The sequence below is a fragment of the Hemiscyllium ocellatum genome, chromosome 6 (genome assembly GCF_020745735.1).
Source record: "Hemiscyllium ocellatum isolate sHemOce1 chromosome 6, sHemOce1.pat.X.cur, whole genome shotgun sequence".
NCBI lineage: Eukaryota > Metazoa > Chordata > Chondrichthyes > Orectolobiformes > Hemiscylliidae > Hemiscyllium > Hemiscyllium ocellatum.
Window position 1 is genome coordinate 106,509,876 of NC_083406.1, and position 18,411 is coordinate 106,528,286.

General features: G+C 41.2%; 1 protein-coding gene across 1 annotated transcript in view; it reads left to right on the forward strand.

Moving 5' to 3' along the window:
- The window catches only part of gabra5 (gamma-aminobutyric acid type A receptor subunit alpha5), a 117,668-nt gene that overhangs the window by 74,261 nt on the left and 24,996 nt on the right, over positions 1–18,411 (forward strand). The window contains exons 6-7 of the mRNA XM_060826998.1: positions 6,343–6,486; positions 18,032–18,184. Coding sequence (XP_060682981.1) covers positions 6,343–6,486; positions 18,032–18,184 — 297 coding nt within the window. The remainder of the gene's footprint in view (positions 1–6,342; positions 6,487–18,031; positions 18,185–18,411) is intronic.

Here is an 18,411-nt window from a genome sequence, read left to right on the forward strand (position 1 = left end):
AGAGATAAGTTCAAGAACTCCTGTCCCCATAGGAAAGCAAAATATGGTGATAATGGGGCAAGCAACTTGGAATAGAAATTCATTCCAGGTACTGGCCCAAAAAGGTGGTGCAGTATCTGACACCAGTTATACACAGTGTCTAATATTATTTACATCGTCTGTACCACTGCAAGAGACAAATTTCTACCCGTGATATAAGAGGGTACCATTTCAAATAGCAGCTCTGCTAATTGCTGCCTATTTCAAAATCACCACGAACTATGGGCTTTCAGGATCACTGATTTTAAAATGACTTTTTGCATTGTCATGACCGCGATGGACTGAGTGTGTTGTTGGTCTCATTTCGCTACTTCCGAGGTCACAACAATATTTTGCTCAAGTCTCGAAATAACTAGAATATAGAATACCCTTTATTCCATATAACCAGTCATATACTTTCATAATACTAAACTTAGAAAGACAAGATCCATCAAATGATTTCTTCAGTAAATACAAAATTATTGATTTATTATCAACCAAACCCATTCAATGAAGATGCAGAATTGATTAACATATGCAATTTGTAGATAAAAGGTTTATCCTTCAAAATAATCTAAAACGCACTTCAGGTAAAGGGGAGAAAGAAACAGATTGCCCTCTGCAGGGATTCATTCAAATAAAACTTTCTGGCCAATGGTTGGTATTCTTGAAGGTCAAAACAAAAAGGTGTCGGATAGTCAAGAGTCTGTTGATCTGGTGGGCACATCACTAATCATTCATGATTGCTTCTGCAGATCTTGGCAACACAGCTTGCTCAGGAAACAGAATACTGAAGGTTTGTTTCAATCACTTTCCCAAAACAATATTTTTTTACCTTCTCACAACCAAGGTGTTTCAGTAAAAGGAGTCAGCAGCTTATCCTGAAGCAGGCTTTCCTCAACTAATTCCCAACAGAAAGAACTCTCCAAGCTGTCCCAACAGCCCAGCAGGGGATCTCCCATAAACACACTTCCAATGAGCCTTACTAGAATATTGTTGCAATGTCCAAAGGCCTTTCAGTCATCTTTTTATAAAACTAACTCAGGTTGTCATGTAGAATTTAAAATAGACCCATTTTTTTTCACAATCCTTCAACACTCAAGTCCTTAAAGAAATATTAAATTTTAAAGAGCTTCCATAACATCTTGAACTGCAATATGTACTTTCTGCAATATGGGGGAAGCAAGCTCGTGATAATCACGATTAAATGGCCTCTGACACTTCTCAGATATTAAAACACTGCTATTGTTTTCAGTGCAAAAAAGATCCAGTATCACACAATATGTATGATACATGCAAGCATGCTTTAGGGTTGTTATTGTACTATTCTTACAATGACAACAAAGAAATGGGAGATTGCAGAGATCATTGGGAAGTGCACAACACCTTACAGGAATGAAAATCTTCGACCGTCAAAGCATTCTCCAGTTCACAGCTATCAGTATTCACAGGAATACTACCAGTTGCAAACTTCCCTCCAAGACACACACCAAACTGTTTTAGAAACGTATCACAGTTCCTTCACTATCACTGGAATCTATCAAATCCTGGAACTCCCTCCCTAGCACTGTAAGTGTCCCTGCACCCCATGAACTGTACCCTCAATGTTCATGTGTGCAGAGAGAAGGTTGAATGAAATCATGGAGTAATTTTAAAGTCTGTTCAAAGGATGTAGGTGTTATCGGCTGGACCAGCATTTATTATCCACCCCTAGTTGCTCAGAGGATGGTTATGAGGCAACCTGATAGCCAGATTTGTAGCTCAGTTTGAGGTTCTGGATGTAAGTCTGCTCACTGAGCTTGAAGTTGCGTTTTCAGACGTTTCATCACCATGTTAGGTAACATCATCAGTTACAACATCATCATCAGTGAGCCTCTGGTGAAGCACTAGTGTTGGTGATCGTCTTTCTACTTATGTGTTTAGGTTTCCTTGAGTTGGTGACATCATTTCCCATGATGATGTCATTTCCTGCAGTGATACCATTCCCTGATCTTTTTCTCAGAGGGTTGTAAATGGGGTCCAAGTCAATGTGTTTGTTGATAGAGTACCGGTTGGAATGCTATGCTTCTAGGAATTCTTGTGCATGTCTCTGTTTGGCTTGTTCTAGGATAGATGTGTTGTCCCAGTCGAAGTGGTGTCCTTCCTCATTTGTATGTAAGGATACTAGTAAGAGTGGGTCGTGCCTTTTTGTGGCTAGTTGATGTTCATGTGTCCTGGTGGTTAGTTTTCTGCCTGTTTGTCCAACGTAGATGTCATCACAAGAAATGACATCACCACCAGAAATGATGTCACCAACCCAAGGAAACCTAAACACACAAATAGAAAGCAATCACTAACACCAGTGCTTCACTGGATGCTCACTGGTGATGGTACCTGGTATGGTGACGAAACATCTGAAAACCAAACTTCCAGTTCAGTGAGCAAACTTACATCCAGGCAACCTGATTGCTGTAGGTTTGGAGTCACACACAGATAACATCAGGCAGATTTCTTTCCCTAAAAACATTAATGGAGTAGATACGATTTCATGGTAATTGGCAGTGGGTTACATAGTTGCATTAGACTAGATTTTCACTAAATTCAAATTTCACCATCTGCCATGGTGAGATTTGAACCCTTTTTACAGAACATTAACATGAGGTTCTGATTACAAGTCCAGTGACATTACCACTACACACCACCTCCCCAGTGATGTTGAAGCACAATTAGGCAAGGATTGCAAGAAACAGTGTGCAGCATTTGGGCTCTATTATATACAACAAAAAATAGGAGCTAATTAATCAACCAGTTTAGCCATGTTATGACAGATGGGACTTCAATGAGGACTCTCTGGCTCAGAGGCAGGGACGCTACCACTACATCATTATAGCTTCTCAACAGATTTGTATGTTCAACATAAATGCATTCATTTTCACTGTGTTTATTCATATAATAACTATTTATTTGCATGAATGCATCTGAACAGCATCGCCTACAATCTCAGCAACAGGCTCAATTTCCTAATTAATTTACCAAATTAAGGAAGCTTGAATTGAAATGTGATATCCTTACCTCTAGAAGGCTGAAGTCCTGCCTACCCTAGAGGTGTATCATAACTATTCAACCTGTTTGACGTGTTATGTGAGTTTTGGCTGTGCAGGAACATCTCAAGGTGTTGGATTGTGCAATAGAAATGACGTCCACATGGGTAATTGAAGTGGCATGACATTTATTTTCTCATTTGTGACATGTGAACATTACTGGCAATACCTGGATTCATTGCTCATTTCTAGTTGTTCTTGAGAATATGGAACTGAGCTGCCTTCTTGAAATGGTGCAATCTGTCTGGTGTAGGTACAAGCATGGAGCTGTTAGCAAGAGAGTTCCTGGAGTTTGGCCGAGCAATAATGAAGGAATGGTGATAGAGTTCCAAGTCGGTTTGATGAGTGACATGGAGAACAATTAGCAACAGTTGTTGTTCTTATGTTTCTGCTGCCTTTGTCCTTCCAGGTGGTAGGGGTCACAGATTTGGAAGGTGACCTTGGTGAGTTACTGCAGTGTGTCCTGGAGATGGTACACACTGCTGCCACTGTGCACTTGCCGTGGAAGAAGTGAATGTTGAAGGTGGTGAATGAAGTGTCATTCAAGCTGCTATGTCTTAGGTAACCTCAAACTTCCTGAATGTTCCTTACACTGTACTCAACCAGGCAAGAGGAGAGTATTCCGTCACACTCATGGCTTGTGTCTAATAGGTGGGCAGGCTCTGGGGAGTCTAGAAGCAGGTTACTCACCACAGAATTCATATCATCTGACATGATCTTATCACCACACTATCAATGTTACAAGTTCAATAGAGTTTCTGGTCAATAGTAACCCACAGGGTGTTAATGTTGAGGTGATTAAACAATACTAAAGCTGTTCGATTTCAAGAGGATAGAGAATCATAGACCACAGGAGGCCCTTCAGCCCATCGAGTCTGCAATGACAAAAAATATCTAAATCTACTCTCGTCTCACTTTCCAGCATTTTGCCCATAGCCTTGAATGTTACAACATTTCAAGCACTCTTCCAAGGACTTGTTAAAGGTTCTGAGATTTCCAGCTTCAACTACCCTCCAAAGCACTATGTTCCAGATTCCCACCATACACTGGGTGGGATTGTTTTTCCTCAAATTCTCTTTAAACCTGTTGCCCTTCACCTTAAAATTACCTCTCCATGTTATTAAACCTTCTCTAAGTGGCACAGCTATTTTCTATCCACACTCATCATGCCCCTCATAATCTTATAAACCTCAATGGGGTCTGCTCGAAACAAAAACCATGATTTATTTAGATTCTCTCTCATTGAAGATGGCCGTTGCTTACTGAGTGTCATCACTTGTATCTGCTGGAGATTGTACGCAGATAAGTATGGGGCCCTCCTCAGTGGGAATAATAGCAGCTGGAAGGTGCAGAGTTGTAAGTTGCAGAATTGGATTGGAGTACCTGCATCAGATCCTGCCCAGGGAAACTGTCCCCAATTAATTCTGGGGCACATTTAGTTTCAAATATTTCCAAGTCAACATGTTCAGTGACATTATTATGCACAAATGGAGCAGGTACGATTTGAACTTGGGCCTCTTGGTTCAGAGGTAGTGACACTGCCACTGCACCACAACAGGCTATTGTCACAAAGCTTCATACTAGGATCTTATCCAGTGGAGCCGATTTCAATTCAGCTCATTCATGAACTACTTGAAATTAATTAACCCTGAATCCACCAAAATTTATTGGCAGCTCAAGGATGCAGTGGAACACCTAAAGCTGTCTCAAACCTCTTCAGGGCTGCCAAGCCAACACTGCTAGGCTTGTTTTTGGCCTTGTAAGCAGATCAATTATTATCAGGTACTAAGTGCCCAATTTTGGGACCAAGTTTTGGAATGTGAGCTGATGAATGTCACCCTCTGTCTTCATGTCTGACCTTCTCACCACCCTTTCATCCCAGAGCAAACCCTTCCCCATGACTCCCTTCCCAGGCCTCTCACCACTGTACAGGGATCCATTGGAGATGGATTGGATTGGGTTGGGTTGTGGAGCATTGCCAGCCCTCCCAATGGTGAGTTGTGAGATTGGGAATCCATGTCATAGTGTCATAGAGATGTACAGCACAGAAAAAGACCCTTCAGTCCAACTCGTCTATGCCGATCAGATATCTTAAGTTAATCTAGTCCCATTTCCCAGCACTTGGTCCACATCCCTCTCAATTCTTCCTATTCAAATACCCAACCAGTTGCCTTTTAAGTGCTGCAGTTATACCAGCCTCCACCACTTTCTCTAGCAGCTCCTTTTATTCATGCATCACCCTCTGCTTGAAAAAGTTGCCGCTTAGGTCCCTTTTATATCTTTTCCCTCTCACCCAAAACCTATACCCTCTACTTCTGCACTCCCCTACTCCAGGGAAAAGACTTCATCTATTTATCCTATCCATGCCCCTCATGATTTTATAAACCTCTACAAGGTCACCCTTCAGCCTCCAAATCTCCAGGGAAAACAACCCCAGCCTATTCAGCCTCTCCCCATAGCTCAAATCTTCCAACCCTGGCGACATCCTTGTAAATCTTTTCTGAACCCTTTCAGGTTTCACAACACCCTTCCAATAGGAAGGAGACCAGAATTGCAGACAACATTCCAAAAGTGGCCTAACCAATATCCTGTATAGCTGCAACATGACCTCCCAACTCCTGTACTCAATGCTCTGACCAATATGCTCTCCATATGCTTTCTTTGTAGGACAGCATGATGGCTCAGTGGTTAGCACTGCTGCCTCACAGCGCAGAAACCCGGGTTTGATACCAGCCTCGGGCAACTGGAGTTTGTACATTCTCCCCGTGTCTGCACGGGCTTCCTTCGGGTGCTCCAGTTTCCTCTCTCGGTCCAAAGATGTGCAGTTAGATGAATTGGCTATGCTAAACTGCCCATAGTATTCAGGGGTATGTAGGCTAGGTGCATGCTAAATTGCCCATAGTATTAGGTGCATTAGTCAGGGGTAAATAAGGGGAATAGGTCTGTTTGGGTTACTCTTCAGAGGGTCGGTGTGGACTTGTTGGGCCAAAGGGCCTGTTTCCACACTGTAAGGATTTTAATTCTAATTCTATCCTATCTGTGACTCTACTTTCAAGGAGCTCTTTGTTCAGCAACACTCCCTCTGGGCACTACATTTCCAGCTGATATTACAATGCAGATCCTGTTACAGAAGCTTACTTTAAGTAGCAGGACGCCTTATGGAAAATCACAGCCCAAGCAAACACAATCAGCCTGTGGGAGTGACAGGTTGACTAACATTTCAAATCTCTCATATTCCCAATAGATGCGTATCCAACCTCGGAGGTCATTTACACTTGGACAAACGAAACTCACAAATCGGTGGTCGTGGCAGAAGATGGATCACGTCTAAATCAGTACGATTTATTAGGTCAAACTGTGGGCAGTGAACTTATCCCATCAAGCACAGGTCTGTTTATACTTTCATCTGCTTTTGCTTGAGGATATGAAATAACATCTACTGTTTAATTCAGGTTTTTGGAACGTTTCAGTGGGTCAGTTTCTCTCCACTCTGTTCCAAGTGCCAATAAATTGCAAAGTTAAAAATCACACAACACCAGGTTATTGTCCAATGGGTTTATTTGGAAGCATTAGCTGGAGTTGTGATTTTTAACTTTGTTCACCCCAGTCCAATACTGGCACCTCTAAAACAATAAATTGCCAGTTATAATATTATGGAGACTACTCCTTTTTAAACAGTTGAAAAAGGACCAAAGAATTAAAGTAAAAACAGTAAGTGTTGGAGAAACTCAGCAGCTCTGGTAACATCTGTGAAGAGAGAAACAGAGTTAACATTTTGAATCCAATACAACTTTTTCTGGGCGTATATCTTCCAATGTGGCCTTACAAAACTATACTGAATGCAAATAATTTAAAATCTATTGCAGAATCTGGTGAGTTTCTCCAGCACTTTGTTTTTCTTTCAGATTTTCCAGCATCCACAGTGTTTTTCTTTCATATAATTAAGGTTACTGAACCAATGTCAGATTTCCAACATTTGCTGGCTTGTTTTTACTTTATATTGGGTATGGCTACCATCCTTACAAAACCATTTCATATGTATGCTTTGTACTGAACTAGGGTAGACAAACAGGAGGCTGGAAGAACACAGCAAGCCAGGCAACATCAGGAGGTGGAGAAGTTGACATTTCGAGTGTAACCTTTCTTCAGGGCGGAGGGTGGGTGTAAGGGGAGCTGTAGATAAAGGGGATGGGAGGGAAGGGTGGTAAGGTGAGGATAGGTGAACACAGGTAGAGGGTACTGCTAACTTGAGCAGCCTACAGCTCCAGAGAACTCAACATTGAGTTCTCCAATTTCGAACAGCCTCCCCTCCTATCCTCCAACTCCAATCGCAGCCCCTTCCCCTCCCTTCCACTCCTCTCAGCTGCTGACCAGATTCATTCATCCCATCAACCAACCAGGTTGTACCAACTACCTGTCTCTACCCATCCCCACCCCCTTTATCCACAGCTACCCTTAGCCCCAGTCCTGAAGAAGGGTTACACTCGAAATATCGACTACTCCACCTCCTGATGCTGCCTAATTTGCTGTGTTCTTCCAGCCTCCTGTATGTCTACCTTGGATTCCAGCATCTGCACTTTTTTTTGTCTCTTATACTGAACTAAAGCTCACTAGATAGTTTCAGTCAAATTGCTATTCTCCCAGGACACAGTTGGTGATGAACCAGCCAACCTAGCTGCCCCACAAACAGCGTCTCTATGAAGTGGTGTGGATTAAGGTGGTTTCTGATCATGGGGGAAATCACCCTATAGGTCCACGTGATATAGACCAAACGACCAAACATCGGCTCTGCATGACATCATCCCCAGTGAAAGAATCCTTCTGATTGGCTGCTGACTGTGCTCTTTCACACCCACGTGGCCAGCAGCTGTTATATAAAGTGATACAGACGCACAGAGTTGCCTCTGGAATAGGCAGGCGTTATTCTAACGTAGTTGTTTTGTTAAACTATGCTGAAGGCATTATTTTACCTGCGTGAATGATTTAAAATCTGTTGTTAGAGCCAGTAACAGAACTCCACTAAGGATTTGGAATTGAGGTTTAACAATTAGGGTTTTACTTAAATTATTCGGACAAACGATGGTCAAATACTGCAAAGCATTTGCTGTAGAACAACTGATTTCACTTCGAGCTTTGGAGGATTTCCAACAACGATGGTGCTCACAGACTGCCATTTGTAATGGTAAATGGCCAATTCGCAAACTAATATGCGAGATGCTTTTGACATTGAATGAGCCAGTTTTTTTTTTGTACACGCATGCATGGGCACATGCTCGAAAGACTGCTGGCAAGGTGACTCAATGCAGTGTTCGTGAGAATTTAGGATAGATGCATCTGATTTCATGGCAGTTTAAAAAAACATGAATTTTTTAAAAAATTAATTCAGGAACCCACACTGAAACATCAAGCAACCCTCATCACGTGGGAGTTCCTGGTTGTGTGAGGCTGCCTATAGGAAGCGCTCTAACCTTCATGTCCTCTGTGTGCTCCAATCTGCCTTTCGGATTATAACAAGAGGTTTGTTCCTTTCGCATTGCTTGGTATTAGAGGGATTTTTATTTTTCTTTAAAAGGGGCATAATTTCAGTGTTGCCCAAAGGCGCTCACAGAACTCCACAAATGATGGGAAGTATAACAAAAGAGGCAACTCCGACAGACAAAAAAGTAACACGTTGAAATTATTTACCAGGCCAGAATGTGCAGCCTGAGGTGTTTTCTGCTTCCCTTCAAAGAGTACATAGACACAGCCTGCTTCTAAAGGTCACTAAATGAATGATTCATTTGGACGCGGGGGGCAGAATGGGCTGTCTCTGTGCTATCACGGTGCTGGGTTCCTGGTACCAGATTAATTTGAACCGTTAACATCATTCCTCTTACAAACAGGCAATATTGGTGCTGATAACATTGTTTCCCCGCCCTCTTCCAAACGGATTTAGGGTGACAGACAAAAGTCACTTCCTGTTTGGTTTATCACTCTTAGGGAAGAGCGCAAGGCGGGTGATAGTAACCGCGAGGCAGAAGTTGGTACTGCAGATGCTGGAGATCAGTCTAGACTAGAGTGATGCTGGAAAAGCACAGCAGGTCAGGCAGCATCCGAGGAGCTGGAAAATCGACGTTTGGGACCTGCTGTGCTTTTCCAGCACCACTTTAATCTTGACGATAGAATCCTCCAGGTATTCCTGATGAAGGGCTTTTGCCCGAAACGTCGATTTTCCTGCTCCTCTGATGCTGCCTGACTTGCTGTGCTTTTCCAGCACCACTCTAATCTAGACTCTGGTTTCCAGCCTCTGCAGTCCTTGTCTTTACCCTGTAGAATCCGCCAGTCTACAATGTCCCAGAGACATTCCGCAGTGAACGCTCGCCCCCTACCCTCCAGCGTTTATTCTGAGCAACATTCTGGGGCGAGTGTCCACAGCACTGGGCAGATCAGCGAACTCTGAGCGATGTTCATCCATTTCAAACTGGGACTCACCAATTGACGATCATGGCCGCGTTATTTTCTGCAACGAATGGAATTTCCCCACTGGCTTTCAACAACACGATGCTCATCAGGACTCCCAGTGCTTCTAACATGGTCCTGCTCGGCGGTCTGTCCCCTCAACTACTTCTCTCTCGCTCTCTCTCAGGCGGTAACAAGTTCAAAAAGGATAGCAACAGAGCCACATGAGAGGAGATATTCGACCCATTTTCACTTCACACCGTGTGGCTTTTCCGCATTGTGCCGCTCCGTGATGTCTCCATAGGCCATGGCAAACACACGAGTTGTGAACTTGTGGTCTATATTTTTTTGTTTTATTTTGGTAGTCTGGCGAAAGAATAATCCGCAGGTTATTTTTTTTGTGTGAAAAGCAACCTGGACGGGTGCCGTGTCCGGTCCCGATCAGAGGACGGGAATCAGGGCAGAATGGATGTGACACAGTGCTGGATGCAGATTGCAAGAAGGGATTAGTAGGCGAATAAAAATCGGCTTTCCAACAGCGAGCAGCAGCGGTGTGTCTCCAGCTCCTGCTCTCTCATGGACCGAGATGTGAAGTTATTTATGGCCATGGACATCACACGTCCAAAACACTGACTGAACATGTTATGAATGACTTTTTTTTTGTTTTAAGTAATACATTTTTATTTGACTGAGAACCCTTTTTTTTGCCTTTAGTTTACAGAAAGAGGTAAACAGCAGTGCAAATATATATTAAAAGAAAGAACGGTCTGTAAATCTGTCCTGGGGCACAGCTTATCTGAGGTGGAGTGGTGGTGTAATGACAAGCCGCACATCTGACAGCTTCTTTGACACCTGTTGCAGGATGATTTATTGTGCATTCTGGTTGCAATTTAAGAAGTTGGGTTTCTGTCCAAAACACCAGCGTAAGAGTCAAAAGTGAACGTGATTCTGGAAGTGTCAGGGACCAGATAGGATACGTTTTTATTTCCAAACGTTCTGTCAACATCCACACTTAAACTGTCTCCCAAATAGTGCATAGTTCCGTCGTATTTTGTTCTACCAGCTCCATTTAAAATAAATCTTGTTAATTTGGTCTTTCCTGTCCCTCAGTTGCTGTTTCTGGATCAGTGGTGCTGGAAGAGCACAGCAGTTCAGGCAGCATCCAAAGTGCAGCGAAATCGATGTTTCGGGCAAAAGCCCTCCACCAGGTTTTTGGTATTCTTGTGAATTGTCCTAGTGAGCGCATAACTGGAGACCTCCACTAATGTTTGTTTGTTTTTCAGTTCTCTAGGTTCTGTATTACCAAACACGTACTTTTATACCTGAGAAAAGGGTATGATAAAAAATACCAAATCATATAGTTCAACTTATAATTAATTCATAAATTGTTGCTTGTTGCCTGGGCAAGAAACAGGGTTAACCGATTTGGACAGGAAAATCAAATGAAGTCCAAAATCATTTCAAATCTATCAGAGCAGAAGTGGAGTGATTAGGGATAGAAGTCAGACTGGCAGCACTTTCAATTCAGGAGGATGTGCCTGCTAACATTATTTCACTAATGAAAAGTTAATGTGTTCTGTTTGTTGAAATCAAACGTGGATACATTTCCTGTTTACCTGAGTATTGCTGCAGAACATAGACAGGCTCCTGCATCAGGACAGATACAAGAATATCAAATTGGAAAGGAAACATCGCATTATAACTGTTGATTATTATCTACATCATTAAGTGACACATGCATGCTCTTCACCACATAGCAGAAGCATGATTATTAGATTGCACCTCAATGTAACTATTCCAACGCTATTTATCTGTTTTGGTTTCAACCAAATGTTCCCACTCCTTCAAAGGCATTGGCTCAATTCTGCACTGATTTAAAATATAATTTTGCACAGTGATAATTCTTAAAAAGTAGTCAGGAATGGGAATCTGTGGACAGTTTTCCATTCTTCAGCTCCTGAGGTCAGTTGTTCTGTTTTGTCAGTAACTGAGACAAACACAGCCGTCAGATTGATCCTAATACTTTTAATGGTCTGTATGTGTGCATATTTTTCCTCTTTTCTAATTTTTATTTAAAAAGCTTAGTTTCCCAACCAATTTATGGTTTTGTGATCTTTTCTAATCAACCTGTTCAGAGAGATATTGTTGCATACCTCTTGAGCAGATGAGACTCAAGCACAGGCCTCCTAGCTCAACAATATGGATACTACCACAATGCCCCAAGAGCTCCCACCAATGACACTTTTTGAGTATCAATTTAATAATTAACCAGCCTTATTGTATCAGTACATTATTGTTAAAACTTTCATTATCGTGTGGTGTAAAACAAGGCAGACCATTCATTGAAAATCACACTGATAATGCAGTGCAACTGTTACAAAGTTTAAAATATCCAATTTGTCATCCCATTAACAATGTGAATCTGTTTGGTCAGTCATTACATAGTAATCACATGTAGTTACCATTCAAGTACTAAGATACAAATGTTTCATTTTCCATTTCCCCCAGATGTTGAGCTGAGGTGATTTGGTGCTCAGGGTATGATGCAAGATAACTGGGTACAAATCAATCCTGCCAAATTTCATACTTGATAACCTTTAGTCCTCTGACAACAACAAAGAATTGTTTTCAGAGCTGGCCAAAGCACCCTCCCTAACTGTTTAGTGCAAGGTCATATTTAAGCAATAATACTGATTAACAGGGAAAAGGACATTTATGATGTATTATATTCTCTTTAGTTTTTTAAAAAGGAAAAAGATTATACTTCCAGTCAACAACTGATGGGATAACATATCAAGTTTCACAGTTTAAGATTTTTATTAGAAGATAAGATAAAAAGCACATCGATTAAACACTATTTTTGTAAGAAACGTATACTTTGTATCACAGAACAGCACTTACACCTTCAGCACAACTGAAATAAAATACACACATGCATCACAGGTGTACTTTACACAGTGCTTTAAGTAGATATTTAATTTTCGTGGAACTGGCTCAACATGATTCAAAGCTCTTAAAGATTTATGTCTGTGTTTTTTTTTCTCAGCCTGGGAACTTTTAATCTTAGAAATGCCTTCTATAGTGATGACTTTCCACCTGCAATTGTTGCCCTAGTATGCCAGGTAGCTCATTCGGCCTCATTTTATCTCTTCTTGAAATTTTTTTCTCTTCAATCTGAGCATTAGCTCCCACTTACATTCACCCAAAGTGAACTCCAGCTGCATAAGTTTGTCTTCCCTGTCCTGGATTCTTACAGACTGCCTGTGAGCTTTCAGGGAAATCTTAGAAACTTTTCCCATTTTTTAAAAAAATCCATCTCCATGCCAGTGTGAATCATCTTGACCTTTTACCCTGGCTAGAAATGCTGATTAGCTATTCTTGAAACCTCAAATCTCTTTGACCTTGGATGTAAATGGACAATGTAAAACATTAACTGTTGACAACCCAACACACTCTTCGGTGATTTTGAACCTTCAGAGGCTTTGGTCATTGTCTCAGTGTAAATCCTTCCCAATTAAAACAAAATTTGGTCCCTTTAACATTTAACAATGAAAACAACAAGGTGTATTGTTAGGCAGACTTCAGAACAAGTTAGATGATCCTCAATATTTAAACTAAAATTAAATTTTGCTTTCAAATTATAACAAAGTTAAGAAGATGGCAAGATATAGAAACATTCTTCAGCAGTTCTGTGCCCAAAAGGAGGTCAAAACCACAATGCCATGTCGTCTATCATGGGTAGAACAAGGTGGCAGTTCCAAATTTACCCTGGTGCCGTTGGCACTAATCTGATCCACTCCAGCTATTCAGTCAGCTGAACCCCCAAACAATCGGAAACTAAATCTGAAATTGCTGGAAAAACTCAGCAGCTCCAGCAGCATCTGTGGAGAGAAAGCAGAGTCAATATTTTAGGTCCAGTGACCCTTCTTCAGAACTGGAAGAATCCACAACGAGTCAGAGTTGCTGTGGGAACATTCATATTGCAGTCTGGAGTTCTGAAAGGTGATGTTTGTCAGTCTAAGTTTCTTTCCATGACATCAGCTGCTCTGGAAACTCTCCTGCTCTTTTTATTTGTTATTGGCATTTTCTGAAAGGATTTATAGGTTGATCATACAAGGAACTGAAGAGGGTCTTAAACTCAGCTGCTGGCTCAAGGATAGGGATGCTACCCACTACAGTAAAAGACCTCCCAATTTGAATTATTTAAGTTAAAACGGAGTCTGATTCATATCAAAATGCAAATTGAATTGAATGATTTATTGTCACTTTCATTTTACAGTGAGTAATACAGTAAAATATAATAATGTTTCAACTGTCACTACCAATCTAGCACCATTTTGAATAGTTTAAGAATAAAAAGTTAGAATACATAGCTTTGCAAATATGATAGATATAAAAATGTAAATATGATATGGTACACCACAGAAATCAGTGGAAAGCTAACATGTAATTAAAGTCTATGGAATATTGCAAAGCCAGGGCTAATGCACAAGAGACCAAAATAGCCTTTTAAACACATGAGCAAGGAGTAAAGTCTGTGCATTCTCTCAGGGTTCATTTTTTGCCCCTGAAATGCTGCTAATTGTGTGAAAATATTAACTTATGTAGACCATTTTAAGTTACATAATGTGATGCTCATTAGTCACCAAATTTGCATTCTGTCACCTCCTTAAGTGAGAAATTTAATTTTATGCATGTCCTTTTTAAGTTTTTGTCTCTGTCTCTTATTTTAAAGTGCAATATATGCATTAGTAAGCCATATTTCCATGTGTACACAAGTGATTCATGCCTGTCCCAAATTTATATCTACTTTTTAAAATGAAAAAAAACCCTATATTTTACTAAGGAAGAAGATGAAAGAGATAAAATAAAACAAAGAACTGCACATGCTGCAGACCTGAAACAAGAAAAAACAAATTGTTGGAGAAACTCAGTAGGTCTGGCAGCATCTGTAGAAAGAACAAAACAGAATTCTTTTGAGTGACCTTTCTTCAGAACTAGAAGCAACGAGGAAAAGGTGGCTTTTATGCTGATCATGGGTGTGAAGGAGGAAAAGGAGTGAATGGACAGGTCAAGATGAATCCCACAGTGAGAGAAAGAGTTAGCAGAAAAGGATAGGTATACAAAGGGATTGTTGATAGTAAGCCAGGGGAGAAGAGAAACAAGATAGGTGATAATGGGAGGTATGGGTGTTTGGGTTGGTTGTGCTGAAAGAAACCCATTTCATGATAGGAATTGGATTATTGGGGTAGGTAATAGACATGGGAGGAGGTGTTCATTATCTGAAACTGTTAAACTTGATGCTGCGTCCTGATGGTTGTAAGGCTCTTAAGTGGAATATTAGGTGCAGTTCCTCCAGCTTGGCTAGAACACTGCAGCAGGCCTGAGACAGAAATGTTGGCATGGAAACCCAGTGATGTGTTGAAGTGGCAAGCAACTGAAAGTCTGATGTCTTGCTGAGTATGTAGATGTGGCCTCCTCTACATTGGGGAGACAAGCCGCCTACTTGCGGAACGTTTCAGAGAACACCTCTGGGACACCTGCACCATCCAACCCAACTGCCCCGTGGCTGAACACTTTAACTCCCCCTCCCACTCGGCCAAGGACATGCACCGCCTTCTTGACCTGAAATCATCTTCCCGACCTCTCTGCCCCCACCCCCTCTCCAGCCTATCACCCTCACCTTAATCTCCTTCCACCTATTGCATTCCCAATGCCCCTCCCCCAAGTCCCTCCTCCCTACCTTTTTATCTTAGCCTGTTTGACACACCTTCCTCATTCCTGAAGGGCTTATGCCCGAAACGTCGATTCTCCTGCTCCTTGGATGCTGCCTGACCCGCTGCGCTTTTCCAACAACACATTTTTCAGCTGAGTATGGAGATGGGCTACTTCAGTATCTGAGATGTCTCAAATAGCTCTGAACATTGTGCAACACAAGCGAACATTCCCACATCTGACCTTCATGATGGAGAGAAGGCAATTGATGAAGGAACTGAAGGTGGCTGGGCCAGGGATACTACCCTGAGGGATTCCTGCAGAGAGATCCTGGGACTGAGCTAATTAACCTCCAACAACTACATCCATCTCCCCCTGTGCAAGTCAATGGAAAGGTTTCCCGCTGATTCACAATGGCTCCAGTTCTGCTAGATTTCATTGACTCCACACTTGCTCAAAAGTTGCCTTGATGTTAGGAGCAGTCACTCTCGCCTGACCTTACCATGGAGGAAATTGCCCAAAGAAAGTGGCTATCATTTGTTAAGGTTGGAAAAGATGAAGAGATGCACCAGTTCCTGAAGTCAAGTATTTCTTCCTCAGCAACCCATGTACTATGTATTTAAAAGGCTGGAAAGAGAGTGCCCAGAGTATGAAACCTGCCTGCTAAACCACCAGCTTCTGCAGCATGCTCAGTGATGTTGCTTTCTTATGCTGTCGTATAAATTTTAATAAACACAGTTGACCAGGCTGTTCGCTTCGTAAGTATCTGACCACATTGCATCATCTTCCATGCAACTCAGTAATATTTGCAGTTAGATATTCTTGGTCTGATGATCAACACAGCTTTCTTGGCTGCTTTGAGGGCCTGATAGTCTTCTATCTCAAAGCATCCAATCTCTGGACAGTAATTCCTGAGCCCCAACTCAGCACTTTAGTGAAGGTGTCATAATGCAGTCAAACAGGTCAATTATAAATCTGTAAATCCTTTTGATAAATGTATGTGTTAAGAATGGGCAAGTTTTCTGGTCAGATAGAACTGTGTAGTGATTGTAGTACAACAGCCTGTCTATGTTAGAAGATTCCATGTGCACGTTCTGGCCATGAAGGGAAACCACTTTGTACACATTTTGAGCACCACTTGCCGTGCATCTTATTCCTGACTTTTGGCTCCACAGCAAATTATTTTGATATCCGACAACAAATCTCCATGCAAGTGCTACTCAGTGTTTCTATAGAAAGGTATTCAGTTCTCAATTACTTACTAACTTGTGATCTGAGCAAGTTAAGCATCCATGTTACTTATCCAACTTGTTTATTGACTAATAATTGAACTAAAGTGTAGTTGATCATCTTTTGATAGCCAAAACACAAACCCTAGTGCCTGAACTTGTCAGAATTCTGAAGTAAAATGGAATGTATCAGTAATGAGGTGGAGTTATCCTGGACCTCCAAGAACTGGACTGGTATCAAAATGAACAAATTGATAGTACATCTTGGGGTGACTTTTCAACTGGTCACCTTTGCTTCTGTACTGAATAATCAGGTTCCAGGAGCTAAAATGTAAAGTACAATAGGCAAACTAGTATCATCTATCTGACTGCTGGCTGAGGCTTTCTTGAGACTATTTTGATAGTCATACATTGAAACAGCCTCTGCGGCCCAACCAGTCTATGCTGACCATAATCCCAAACTGAACTAGTCCCACCTGCCTGCACTTGGTCCACAGCGCTCGAAACGTTTCTTATTCATGATACAGACCAACTATTGTGCGGACTTTCAATCCTCATGAGGTAGGAGGCTATTGCTGTGTGGAATGCACTGCCCCAGAGGGCAGTGGAGGCCCAGTCATTGGATTCATTTAAGAAAGAGTTGGATAGAGCTCTCAAAGATAGTGGAATCAAGGGTTATGGAGATAAGGCAGGAAGCGGATACTGATTAGGAATGATCAGCCGTGATCATATTGAATGGCGGTGCAGGCTCGAAGGGCTGAATGGCCTACTTCTGCACCTATTGTCTATTGAATGCCTCAAAACATAGAAATAGTAGCAGCAGTAGGCCATCTGGCCCTTCAAGCCCACTCTGCAATTCAATATGATGGTTCATCATCCAACTCAGTACCCTGCGTTCTCTTCATATGCTTTTGATGACTTTTATCCCTAAAAATTATATCTAACCACTTGAAAATATTCAATGTTTTGATGTCAACCAAATAAGATTAAACAAGTGTGATTTTAGAATAAGGAAAACTACTTTCTTCACATATTTCCCCCATCGTGCCTCATGAAATGCTATGCTCAAGCAAATTTTAGTGCACATGCCCCTTAATCACATGCTAATCTCAGGTTTTTGTACTTCAAATAAAAAGGAGCATTTGATTACAAACTGGGGTGATTTCTGCTGCCATAGATGTAGGAACATTTTCTGCATTTTCTGAGAAAATGAGCGTTGATGGATGCAGTATTCCTTCATAGCTAATTCAATCACTTTATTTCATAAGTCAAGCAGATAAAAAGTACAATTCAGTAATCCATGACAGGAAATGTACAGGTGATACAAATTTAATCATGAATCAATTTTGATAATCATCAGTGTTCAATTAAAATCACTACAATGAGTCTTTGAGCAAATAAATTCAATGAACATATGGTGTAAATGATGAAAGTTGCAGTCCTTATATCAAATGTACATTAACAAATTATTTTGGAATAATCCCATTTTTAATACCAATTCCTTTCTAATCCATGCTTTCTCTCTTGTGCTTTTTCCTTTATTTGTCACAGGCGAATATGTAATAATGACAGCACACTTCCATTTGAAGAGAAAAATCGGTTATTTTGTCATTCAAACCTATCTCCCCTGCATTATGACTGTTATCTTATCCCAGATGTCATTTTGGTTGAACAGAGAATCTGTCCCTGCCAGAACAGTGTTTGGTGAGTTTAAATACATATTTCTTCGATTTGAGATTAAAGCATGAATGTAAAATATGCTGCATTTCCATCAGCAGTAATTTGTAATCTTCTGTTGAGCAAATGGGTTGCTTTTCATAACTGATAGCTGAGCAAACTAATTTCACTGCATTTTTATTTTCTTTGACAGATCCACCTCTATAAGGTGGGGGATGATGGGGAGTTGTTGTTTATTGTTGGTGACCAATGTT